General features: G+C 37.8%; 1 protein-coding gene across 5 annotated transcripts in view; it reads right to left on the reverse strand.

Moving 5' to 3' along the window:
• LOC124544845 (serine/arginine repetitive matrix protein 1) overlaps window positions 1-9,432 on the reverse strand; it is a 145,038-nt gene extending 135,606 nt beyond the window's left edge. For 4 of the 5 annotated variants that reach the window (XM_047123556.1, XM_047123554.1, XM_047123555.1 and 1 more), the window contains exons 1-2: window positions 9,347-9,432; window positions 1,630-1,719 (exon numbers count right to left, since the gene is read on the reverse strand). In XM_047123556.1, the coding sequence (XP_046979512.1) occupies window positions 1,630-1,719; window positions 9,347-9,370 (114 nt within the window). In that variant the 5' untranslated portion in view covers window positions 9,371-9,432. The other variant, XM_047123553.1, reaches the window with a different exon arrangement.
• Window positions 9,433-12,369: the final 2,937 nt, after the last annotated feature.

The following is a 12,369-nucleotide window of genomic DNA, read 5'->3' on the forward strand; positions in this document are numbered from 1 at the left end:
CAAATTGGGCCAAGTAGTTAATAAATTAAAAATTTTACGAAATTACTTCTTTGCTTCTCCGGATGTTCTGGAAAACTGCTGCAGAGACATGTCTGGAATATGTTTTATTAGATTCACCAGACCAAAACAACAAAATAAATGGGAATCATGCTTTACTTTAGCCTCGTACACTTTTGTGATGGCTTCATATTAGCAAAGTTGCTAAATTTCAAGCAAAATCTTTTATTAGCCGTAACTAAATATTTGCGGATCTAAGTTTATATCTACTTTGTTATTTAGTTTTACTTGTAGAATATCATATTAAAATATTTGCATATCTTCGTGAATCACCCTGTATAAATTGGCTGCCCTCTAGTTACAACTGATAAGTGACAACAATAACAAAGTATAAACATCAGTTTACATCCAATGAAATGTCGAATAATCTTCCCTATAATTTAAATGGCATTACACTACCCATTAACAAACTAATCACTGTAAAGCATGTCTACTATTTTAGCTGTAAATATTTTCACATAAACATTTGCACTTAACTGACAAGCTCCTGGAGGTCATGTGACCATCCTACCTAGTCTTGACTTGCTCCAAGTCATGGCAACTTTTATCTTCAGGATTAATTCGAAAATCAACTTTGCACATGTTGGAATTGTCAGAAAGTAGCAGGCATTCCTATTTCCAATCTTCTACAGCGGCAGCTGTATTCTTCCCAATTAATAAAACACACACACCAAGAAGACTAAGAAATAAATCAAAGTAGAAAATTAAGCTGACAGAAAATAGGAATGCAACTACAGGAAAATCTCCCAAAAATTTACAAAACTTGACACCAAAATTTTCTGCTTTCTGTATGTAAATGACCTATTGGATAATGCCACAAGCTCCGTGGTTTACTGGTGATGCTGGTATGCAGAGGTAAGTCATAATCTCAATAGCATTGTCATGGAACACCAATCTTGCCACTGTGTCATATTTATTTCAATTGAAATGGTAGTTTCAGGAAATTTGAAATAACATTTGTTTCTGTCAAGTGTTCACACTAATTCTTTAATGACTACACTGGTTGGACTGCCTAGTTTTAACCAATAGTGACAGAAGATACAAACACCCACGACTCATTCATTAACTGAGCAAAATGAACGTTTCACTTCATCTTGTTTCCATGAAATAAATGTAAGAGACAAAAATTAGTCAGTTTAGCTATTTCCGAATGCATGTGACTGTTTCACTGAAAGAAATTTTATTATTAAAAATGGGCACTATGCTTATTCATTGCACCTGCGCAGAAGGCAAATCTGAACATACAATTTGATTAAACGAGATATCTATTTTCCTACTTCAGCATCTACTTCCCATAAAACATTTGATACCAAGTTCTGACAAACATTGGTACCTTGTAAAGCACCACACTGGAGACCAGGGTCTCTCCAGCTGTCATAAGATCATCATCATTTGTCCCATAATTAAGGCTCCATCTTGCTTCTAACGTGTCACGATAAATTATCCAAGCTAGGTGTTATTTTGAAAATTAGTGCAGATATTTACAACTGAGTTCCTAGTTCCAAGAAAACCATCAAACTCCTATCGAGAATGGCTTTTGGGTACACTAAATATACACTTCATTTCCCTTACCTTCCGACTCAAGCTATCGCCAAACTTCATCTGTTTGAGAAGTTTCTTCTCTTTATCACTAAAGCGGTTATCCTGCTCCGCGGACGTACCCTGCAAACAAAGAAACAATCCAATCAGACAACACCACGACACCAAAGTAATGGATGACAACTTACTGCATCAACATTCTGCATAGAAAAAAAAGTGGTAAGCTGCGTACAACTAACAGACAAAATGCAACATGCAGAAGGTACATGATAAATGAAAACAAACTGGCATAGTGCAGATGCAATCTATACCAAAATAATATACTGATAGAAACAAATTTTAACCAAAGACAATAGCTTTGAACTCTTACACAAATTATTCCCACTTCACTGCAAACTAAACATTAGAAATTCTTGGCATAGAAGCACATTGGTAAAGCACCTAGTTCATTTGTTGCTTATACAAATTTCTTTGGTAACCAATGAAACTAATGTTCTGCTTAACCAAACAGCACACAAGGGGAGTTAAAACAAAAAATAACTTTTGTGCACTTTTCAAGCACAATTATACAATTTCATACCCAGCATCATTCACAATGACAAATTGTTCACAAACATCGTTCCACATGCTCTCTCATAGGTTAGAGAATAAGAAATATAAATGTAAAACAATTTTTTAGATAAATTGATGAAAAATCAATTAAACGCAAGTACTTATTGAAATAACATCCTAATAATGCAAACGGTGAAGCAAAGATAATTAATAAGATATTTAAGTAAGCTCATGTTTGTAAGACCAAGTATCTTCTTCTAAAAATCAGGGAACAGAATGAGAAATACAATGGAAGTCATAAAATTGGAATGGTAAATAAAGTATTAAGCATGTAATTCACAATTTGGTGGGGGAGGGAGGGGGGGGAGGGAAGGGTGTGTGCAACTTAAGCTAGTAATGCACACCAGACAAACATTTTAATACAGGACCACATTACACTCAGACAAAGCTCTGATTTGTCAACCATAAAAATTTCCATCCATAAAGGCTCCTCCGTGTTTCTCTACTGTCCTGTGCCTGTGCAGCTTTCATAACCACCACCTTACAGGGGCTGTGTGCGATTTGTGTTTGCGTGAATGTGTGCATATGTTGTCTAACTCAAAAGAAGGCCTCTTGGCCAAAATCTTACTTATTTACTGGTCTTTTAATTGTGCCTACGACTCAACATCTCTATTATATGGTGAGCAATACTCTCTCCTTTTCATAATATTGAATTATTATTTCATCCTGGATGTTTCCACTGTCTGATTTTTTAAAATCTCTCAATGACTTCCACTTTCCTCCTCCTGCCTCAAACGCCATAATAAGGGACTTCAAGTTTCACATATTTCCATCACACAGCCCTTTGGTCTGTGTGTTCCTTCAACAACAAACTATAACTGAATTTATGCAACCAATCATTATAGCTGTATACAATAAAGACATATTACCCAACAAGGACAACTAAAGTCTCATAAATGCAACACAGTCTCTAGTGGTATCTCAAATTAAGAGCTGCTGCTTACTATTAGTTTACCAGTAATTAAATACGGGCATAATTTTCATTTAATATGCACTGAGCTCATTCAAAGTATGATGTTTTTGAACACATACATTAGCTGAATAAGCAACTCGACAGCTTCAATCACAATCTCATATTTTCATAAAAACCAAACATAGCAAACACACTTCAAAGCTAATGAATGAACAAAAAACTCAATCTCAAACTCATTTTGTTGTTCTTTTGTATGATAATAATACATACTTAGATGTAACTCATGCTGCTGCAGTACAATGCACTTCTTGAATGTTTTAGAGAAATCGAGGTTCAAAGTTTTATGAGCCTGTTGATTTGCACACCAGAGCACCAACCATCAATGTCTGTACATCTAGGTAAGTTGACAGGCAAGAAGTCTGACCATACTCTGTTCAAGTCTACTAATTTTCCTTTTTATTATTTTCCACGAAACACATTACTACAAAAAAATCACGTTTCTTTGTAAAGGTATAACAACAACAACACATTCATGAGCAGGTAACATCAAAACAACAACCAACTCAACGTTTATTTACTGATACACTCACTCATGCATGTATCAAATGGTTATCCATCATACATGCATGAAAAACACAGTATAGACGTACATCAATCACATTTTCGGAATACTACGTTCTGAAACGTACATTTAATTTTTAATAACAACAGCAGAATCCCACATCAATACTTAGAAAGAATGGCCACTGCGACATAATTTTTTTTGCAAATCAAGCATATTTCAACATGAGAATGAATAACAAAGCTGTCAACTGATGCAGTACTACAGAATGAAGAGTTATGCAGTCTTCATACTACGATTCTCTCTCCAGCAGCAAAATACAGAAGCATTCTGTTATAACTTTTTTTTTGTTACTTTGTTATTAAAGCATAAATTACAAAGCAAGCACAAATGTCCCATAATACCTCTATGCCTTGCCCTACGATCTCCATAGTTCCTTTTGAAAGGAACACGATTCATTATAGTCATACAAGTGTTTGGTAAAAGATGAGGGAAAGAAATCTACTAGACTGGAACACTGCATAGGTAGATTTATCCAGTTGTGCTAATGGCATCACTGGATGAGGGTGCTCTGGTATAGAATTCAACAGGTTCAATAAACCTGTTCTCAAAAATGCCCAGAAAGAGTAGCATTTGTTATATCTAATGATGTACTAGGTCGTATGAAAGATAATCAAAATTCGTGATCCACTGGATGTATGCTTCCCCTGTAATTTTCAACCTGCATAAATTATCAAGCTTACTCTGCAACCTTTTACCAATGAATCACACAGGAAGAATTTCACCGCAACTTCCATGAAAAACCACCGTGTGCTGCAAACTGTTAAAGTTATCGTAGTGTCTGTAGTTCTTACACTGTTCACTATAGGCTTACTGTTTGCTGAGGTGGAGTCTCAATTTCCACAACATTATACAATACCTACCTCTTCCTATAGTTTAAATTCCATCAGTGAGCATAAAATGCTGTCAATAATTTTAATGAAAATGCAACTAGCAAAACTGCTAACTCTGCCCTAAAAAATGTCCTTTTGTGCCTGCATTTGGAGGTAATACTGTGCTCTACTTTAAAGTGTGACATGCCTGTATCTACTCATGTGAATAAGGGATAAAGAGGAATATTCACTGCTAATCATCAGATTTGACCAATGATAAGAGGACACATCACAAAATGTTGTAAAGGACATGGCAAAAAATGCGTTAATAGTCGTGATTTTTTCAAATGTGCTACACTATAGGTCAGTCTGTGACACAACCACTTGTTTTGGTTTCCACATTTGTTGGCTTCGCCAACTAACAACCAAGCTGTGAAATACACACCACAAGAAGAGATTACTGTGGCCATTAACATTACAGCACTGGTCAAAGGTAACAACTAGTATCAAATATTCCTCTTTACCCTGAACAAGTTGTTCCCACTATGGTCAGACTATTACTTGATTTAGTTGAAGTGAAGTTTTACTCCATCCACATGCAAAATTATGCCAAATCAACACAAACAACAGCTGATTAAATTTAAAAACACCTCTCAACTTTTAATATGTTTCTAGTTTACGGAGTATGTTAGTGTCATCTATGTGGCATACTGATTACATGGAAATCAAATGTACATCCCATGTTATAATTATTTGGGAAGAACTGTAACAAGCCAAACTGTTTGTGTTACAATGTTCCTTGGATTATTGTATTTCAGTGTTCTTCTAAAGGAATAATGTCTGCACGGTAACAACAGACGAACTCAGGCAGTTTATTACAGCAAGATTGAGCAGGTACGCTGCCAATTCGAAAAAGTAAATAGATTTTGGATACATTTTCAGAATGGATGTATGAGAAATCTTCCAACTCAAACATTAAAATGATACATAAAATTATATAGTAAAAGATATGGATTAAGCAAATATGTGTTGATCATGACGAACAAAATTTGTTGTAATAAGGTTAACACACTATTGTCTCCCTAATTTTGTCAAATTTACAGTACAATATAAGGCAATAACTGTGTATTTGTAAACACCCCTTTCCTGCAGACAAAGTATGAAATATTAAGACAGCAATTAACACAATTTTGAAACAGTTAAATTGTGATGCTGGACTGGCACCAAAATACTTGTCAGATTTCTCTATCATGTATTACAGCTCATGTTAGATGTGATGTGACAGAATATACATCTAACAATTAACAATTGGCAAACTGACTTGAGTTACACATTAGAACCACTCATGCAAATGCTGATGTGATGACAGCAATTTGCAGTGTAGTCAGATGTTAAAGTTCACCAACAGTGGTTCAGTATTTAACACATGCCATTGAGATATATGAACTCTGGTTGGTGACTACTGCTCACAGACTTTATCCTGTCTCCTCTTTGATCAGCAGAAGTCGGCTGACTCCGCACAGTTCTGGAATCTTTACAATGGCTGCCAACATTAGTTACAGAACAGTACTGTGGCGTAAAAACAAGTAGCTTTTGTGAATAGTGTGCTGTGAGTAGTGATTCTTAATATTAATTACAAAAATGAGGGAAGAGACTGAACTTTATTCTTCTAACGACTAGCCATCATATTAAGTGTCACTTCTGCAACATATTAATCTATGACACTTTCCTTTCTTTCATATTTTGTAAGCTAGTTGCTATGGAAGGGGGAGGCAGGGCTTATCTCAGCAGTCAACATGCTACAAGCCAATTGCAAACTTCCACTCCCAACATCTGCTCACATACAAAGTAAAATTGGGAGGTCAGCAGTTCAACCATTTCTAAAGTCAGATAATCATACATTGCCAACATTCACTCTACATTCAACAAGTTTTTCCTGTAGAAACAACCAAAACACCAAGGTGAAGTTGGAAATGTTCCATTACATAATAGAGAAATGTGTCTATTATTTCGGTACTTCATGTTTAGATACAACAACATTACCTGTGAAAAATTAATTACTGGGGGAGGGAGAAATAACTCTCAGCAAATTCCAGGTAAAAGCAGAAGAGGACGAGAAAGCGTAAGAACATAACAGAAGAATTGCAGTGTTGAGAGCATAATTATATGCAAGGGGTGGACAAGAATAAAGGGGCAATTTTCATGCATGTATTACGTACACAGGGCCATTCTGGACACAGGTGGGGGGCTAGTTCACTGGAGAAAATACAGACTTCACATCAGGAAACATATCCTAGTACACAATTTTCTTTCAAGTCTTAAAGGAATTTACAAGTTCCACATCAAAATTCAGTACTTCATCTTAAAAGTGAGTTATATTTAATCTGGGACTTTCCGCTGTGTCTAAATTTTATGTACGACTGCTTTCTTGTGTAGGAATAAAATTATGGATGTAGTATATAACAAAATTTGTCATAATACTAGCCATCTTGGTGTCAGCAAATATAACTGACCTTACGTCTTCAACAATCAACTTCCAGTAGTGGCAAACGACAACCATCTAGTTACAAGAAAGAAAGATATTACACATGAAATTCACTATAAATTGAAAGAAACCATGGCTGCCATTCCAGCAACAGCAGCGCTTTCGAAATGAACTGTGCTGCAATAACAGTAGTTTCCCCATCACCTTATTACAGCTTCCTGGGTTCACAAATTGACAAAGGATTGTATTAACTGCACAACTAAGGGATGGTAGCAGAAGGCTCAGAGGACTGACGAAATTCTAGCATCAAGCTGCAATAAACAAACTTTGCAAAAAGAATTACTAGAAACATGAAAACATAATACCCTGTCAATTTTATGACACTTTTAGCATCATATAGTTACAACTAACCTACACAACTAGAATCTTAAAAACAGTCTGCAACTGATTTTAATACAGAAATAAGACAATAGCATTTTGACATGCATTCCAATAAATGCAAAGCATGCAGTGTGCCAAGAAATCATTTCAAAGTATAACTGTCTACATAAAGTGAATTGTTAAATAGTTATAAAATTGGAGTCCACTGATGAGGCTCTACAACCCTCGTAATAGGTAAATGGGAAACATCCCACTCATAAAAAGACAATTTACACTTTTACTACAAAACTTTCCAAACTTTTAGTTTTGTTTGAGTGCAACAACTTATTCCTCAATCGCTGTGGCCATTTTACAAGTGGACTTTTTCATATAAAACCTAAATAATTTCAGTTGCAGGCTTTCAGTTCTTGTCAGGTACATCCCTCCCAAAATGGTCACATTCCAATCCTGGGACCTGAAAATGTGTAGATCAGAAAATATGGAAGTAAATTCTTCACTTGTAAGAATGTAAAGTGTCACATGCTTATCTCTATCTAATCGACAATTACTTGACTGTAAGACACTGAAGATGCATGCTGCATTTAAAGCATTCCAGCAAATGCACATTACAATACACAACACAACAAACAATTTGCAGAATATATGTGACAGGTGCATTCATGCTGTGTGTCTTCGGACAAATTCCAGTCTTCAAGTTGCTTAAGTAAATGAGTAACTGTCTCTGAATGGTAATAAATTGTATACAAAACAGACAATTATCAGAGCTGTTCTGAAAATGACAACACAGGGATAAACCGAGTAACAACACTAAACGTTTCTCACAGAAAGCAAAGTCTTGTGTTGAAAGACAAAACAGTTAGAAAGAAACTCGTAATATTCTTTCATTATGAAAACCCTGTTAACTTTAAGTAACTTTAGACATAAATATGACCCAGTAAGAAGGATCTGTTTACATAAACACAAATAAGCTGCTTACACCCACAATAACAAACAAGGTGCAGCATATGTTTAAGTCTGCAACCTCAAATATTTACAAATCAAACCAAATAGAAGAAAAAGGAGAGGGGAGGCAGAGGTAGTAGGAGCAGCTCATTTAACAACTCCCTCCGCAAAGTAACCTTGTCAGCGTAGGTCAAAATAAATTATGGTTAGCTGACAAGACCAAATTATCAACACAATGTAGTGTATTGAAGCAAGGTTAAGTGAGTTAAGTAGCTTATGTCAGCTCATGCAGCATGATATAATTGGTTAAAGCAGCCTGTCCCTAAAAAGAGATTCAGTAAACTACTTTCATGATAATGTTACCATTATATGTCTTTGCTTTACTGCAGTTTTGAGAAAAAAACAACAAACTTAAAGCTATGGAGGTAAATTACGATTAATCCTAGTGGCAAAATAATGGTGTGTTCATGGATGGGAACGAACTGAATACCCGATTCACCAAAAGTCAAAATAACCCTAACGAGCACCACCTACGTACTCACTCCTCAACACTCAGTTTTCTCTATTACAGAATATTACAGATAATTATTAAGTAGTTCTAAATATATGGCTTGTGAACTTACAGTATACATCATGGTTAGACCTTGTGATGTATTCTTCTCTTTCCTACAAATGAAGTTATGTACCCTTCAAAAAATAGCTACTTCCGTACTAAACGGCGATCCTAAAAACAATACAGCTGCTGCACGCAGTCCACTCAGAAATGTTTTTATAACTTCTCCCCCACTCCCGATCACTTTCAGTTACCGTAAATTTCCAAAAGTAGACTTCTACTTTTCAAAATCTCGATGGGTGGTCAAAGTCACATCGACAAGCTGCGCACCTACTCCCTACTTCTTGTAAAAAAATTACTCTTTGCACTTCTATTATAATCACGATAAGCTAATTATCGTTATGGGACTGTATGTAATAATCAACATTACCCGAAAAAAGCCTGCATCACTCATTTTGAGAAGCTTAAACTTTGCAAAACTTAATTCACTACCATGCTACTAAAGATGGCGTTGCTATAAGTGGAAAGAGATGCTCTAGCAGCGCGAACCAACTATCGACCAAACTCTGTCGATAACAAAACACAATTTCAAAGTACGCTAAATATTTCATCTATGCCTACACTCTGCAAACCACTATGAAGAGCATGGCAGAAGTTACATCACGTTGAACCAGTTATGAGGACTTTTTCCCGTTCAATTTATGTATGGAACGTGGGAAGAATAACTGTTTAAATGTTTCTGTGCGCACTGTAATTAATCTAATGTTGTCCTCACGATGACTACGGGAGGCGATACGTACGACTACATTCCTAGAATAATCATTAGGTAATCTTTCGGTGCCAGCCACGTCGCGTGAGCGGCGGGTTGCTCTGGTGTCGACACGTGGTGCTCTGGGTTGTTGTTTGGTGCCCTTTGGCCGGTGGGTGGTTCGCGTGTGTCTCGTTCGCGCTCGGTATCTGGTCGTGGTCGTGCTGCTCCCCGTCTGTCGGCGGTTTTCGACGCCGTCTGTAAGTAGACAATAATTTTACCCTATGAGTTTCGCTTTCCAGATTAACAGTACTGAGAGATTGTGCTATAACAGTAATCACATAGGGTCCTGCAGGGGAATGGGAAAGATCAGCAGTTCGGATTATTGCACTTTGAAAGCTCGTAGTCAGCTTGTAAGAGAGCTTCACTACTGAACTACAACAAATTTTGGAAACTGTTGTTGACGTTGACCAGAGGATTAGTGGTCGGTGGTCTTCCCTACTCAACGCAGATGTAGATGGCGCTGACTAATGACGGTTCCTCTGATTACGTGTCGCATGTTAAGGCTGTGTGATTGACGCAACGTACTGTAAGTAACAAAATGGTCTGGTATTCGTGTAGGGAACATTCCGAGATGGTGTCTGTGTACGATCAAGCAGAAGGAAACGGTCGAGAGGCAGCAAGGTTATACCTAAACAAATACCCTCACAGACACCAGTCACATCACACAACATTTGAAGCCCCTTTTCGGCGTTTGTGTGATCATCCTTTCAAATGGACGAATGGAAGAACCCTCGTACAAGCTCCAGGCAAGTGGCCCACCAACATGGTGGAAGCCAAAGTATGATTATGTGTATCCTGCATGACAACTGCTACTACCCCTATCACCTGCAATCCGATGGAGGTCACTTTGAACATCTGTTTTGACGTGGATGCGATGTAGCTCTGTGCTGTGTTCTGGGACGATTTGTTGTTTGTCGCGCGGGATTAGCCGAGCGGTCTTGTGGCGCTACAGTCATGGACTGTAAGGCTAGTGCCAGCGGAAGTTCGAGTCCTCCCTCAGTCATGGGTGTGAGTGTTTGTCCTTAGGATAATTTAGGTTAAGTAGTGTGTAAGCTTAGAGACTGATGACCTTAGCAGTTAACTCCCATAAGATTTCACACACATTTGAACTCTTTTTTTTTTTTGTCGTTGCACATGTCATCGTCCATTTCTGGGCACATGTTCACAGGAACTTTTTTCCTCTATTTCCAGTTAGGTACCTGTTTTATTAATGCTCACTCTGTATAAGCATGTGCTGAGGCAAGCAAGAGGCTCATTATAGTTGGTAGGGGCCTGTAAAACTGCAACTCATATATGTGACTGTTTGCAAAATACTTGAGAGACGAATACATGAATAATTGTTAACTGTGTGATGCGTCTACCACATTATGTTAACTGTGGGCACAAGTGGAAAAAATAGATTAAATTATCAGTATACTGTCTTACAGACATACAGCGACCCCTGTTATTATGCAGCTGCCCTTTTCGTTACAACATTGCTTTACGAAAGGTCTTGCACACACATAGCGAGAAAAATTCAATATTCTACATACTGTTAAGTAAACCTACTCTTAATCTGAAAGTTAGTTGGACGGATAAAGTAGATAACTATAGTCGACTCGATGTAAGATGGTCCCTGGCAGTTGCAGTGGCCTGGGCATGGCAGTTTAGTGTGCCTACTTCGACCAATCACGTATCGGTAATGTGATTTTGTAAAAGTTTCTATAGCAGTGCCTCAGTATTGTTTCAGCTGTATAGAGAACTATCGTTTTCGTTTGCGGACTTTAGCACTATGAGCTGAAAGCTGGCAACAGTACTGGTAGCTTCGGGAATCTCCTTAATACAGGCTTGACTGTAGGCACAGCTGTATTGGAAATAGTATATCCTCGCTTTCCTCCAAACTGTTGTAGCAACCAGGGTGAGTGACTGACATGGTGGGTGGTGGACTAGCTGTGATAGACCAGGATATCTGCAGCTGCAACTGTGGGAATTGCTATAGCCATCTGGTGGCCAGTGGCAAGCAATGGTCCATCGTGGAAACAGTACTTGTTGAATAATCCCTTCACATTTAACAAGTACAACAGTGGAGATAGTGTTGGAGACATGGCCAGTGCCATCCGTAGTTCAGGTTAGCCTTGGCCAGCAAAGGTTGCTGGTTTCAGCAGCAGCTCATTGTACAGACACCAAATGGCTCATTAGCTCAGACTGTGGTGACAGTTGGCAGATCGGTACAGCCAGCACAGTAGCAGAGATGCTGACGCAGAATGGCCGGTAGCAATGACAGCCACTCAGAGGGAGACCTACCGGTCGAAAGGTGCCAAGTCACATACAGACATCGCTCTGGCAGCAACCTGCACCTAAAGAAGAGAGAGTCCATCAATGGCAGCTTGTTCACTCACCTCAGTTCGATTGTCATGGACTCTGTTTGTAGCAAGCAGCCAGCAATGACTACAGAATGTCTGTCTGAGTTAGGCAGTATACACTGATGTGACACAAGTCAAGCAATAGAGATATCCACAAATAGAGAGGACAGTAACATCGTGTACATTAAGTATCAAAGGGCAGTGCATTTGTGGAGATGGCATTTGTACTCGGCTGATTCGTGTGAAAATGTTTCTGACGTGATTGTGGCTGTATGACATGAATTAACGAACTTTGAAGGC

Source organism: Schistocerca americana, chromosome 8, assembly GCF_021461395.2.
Source record: "Schistocerca americana isolate TAMUIC-IGC-003095 chromosome 8, iqSchAmer2.1, whole genome shotgun sequence".
NCBI lineage: Eukaryota > Metazoa > Arthropoda > Insecta > Orthoptera > Acrididae > Schistocerca > Schistocerca americana.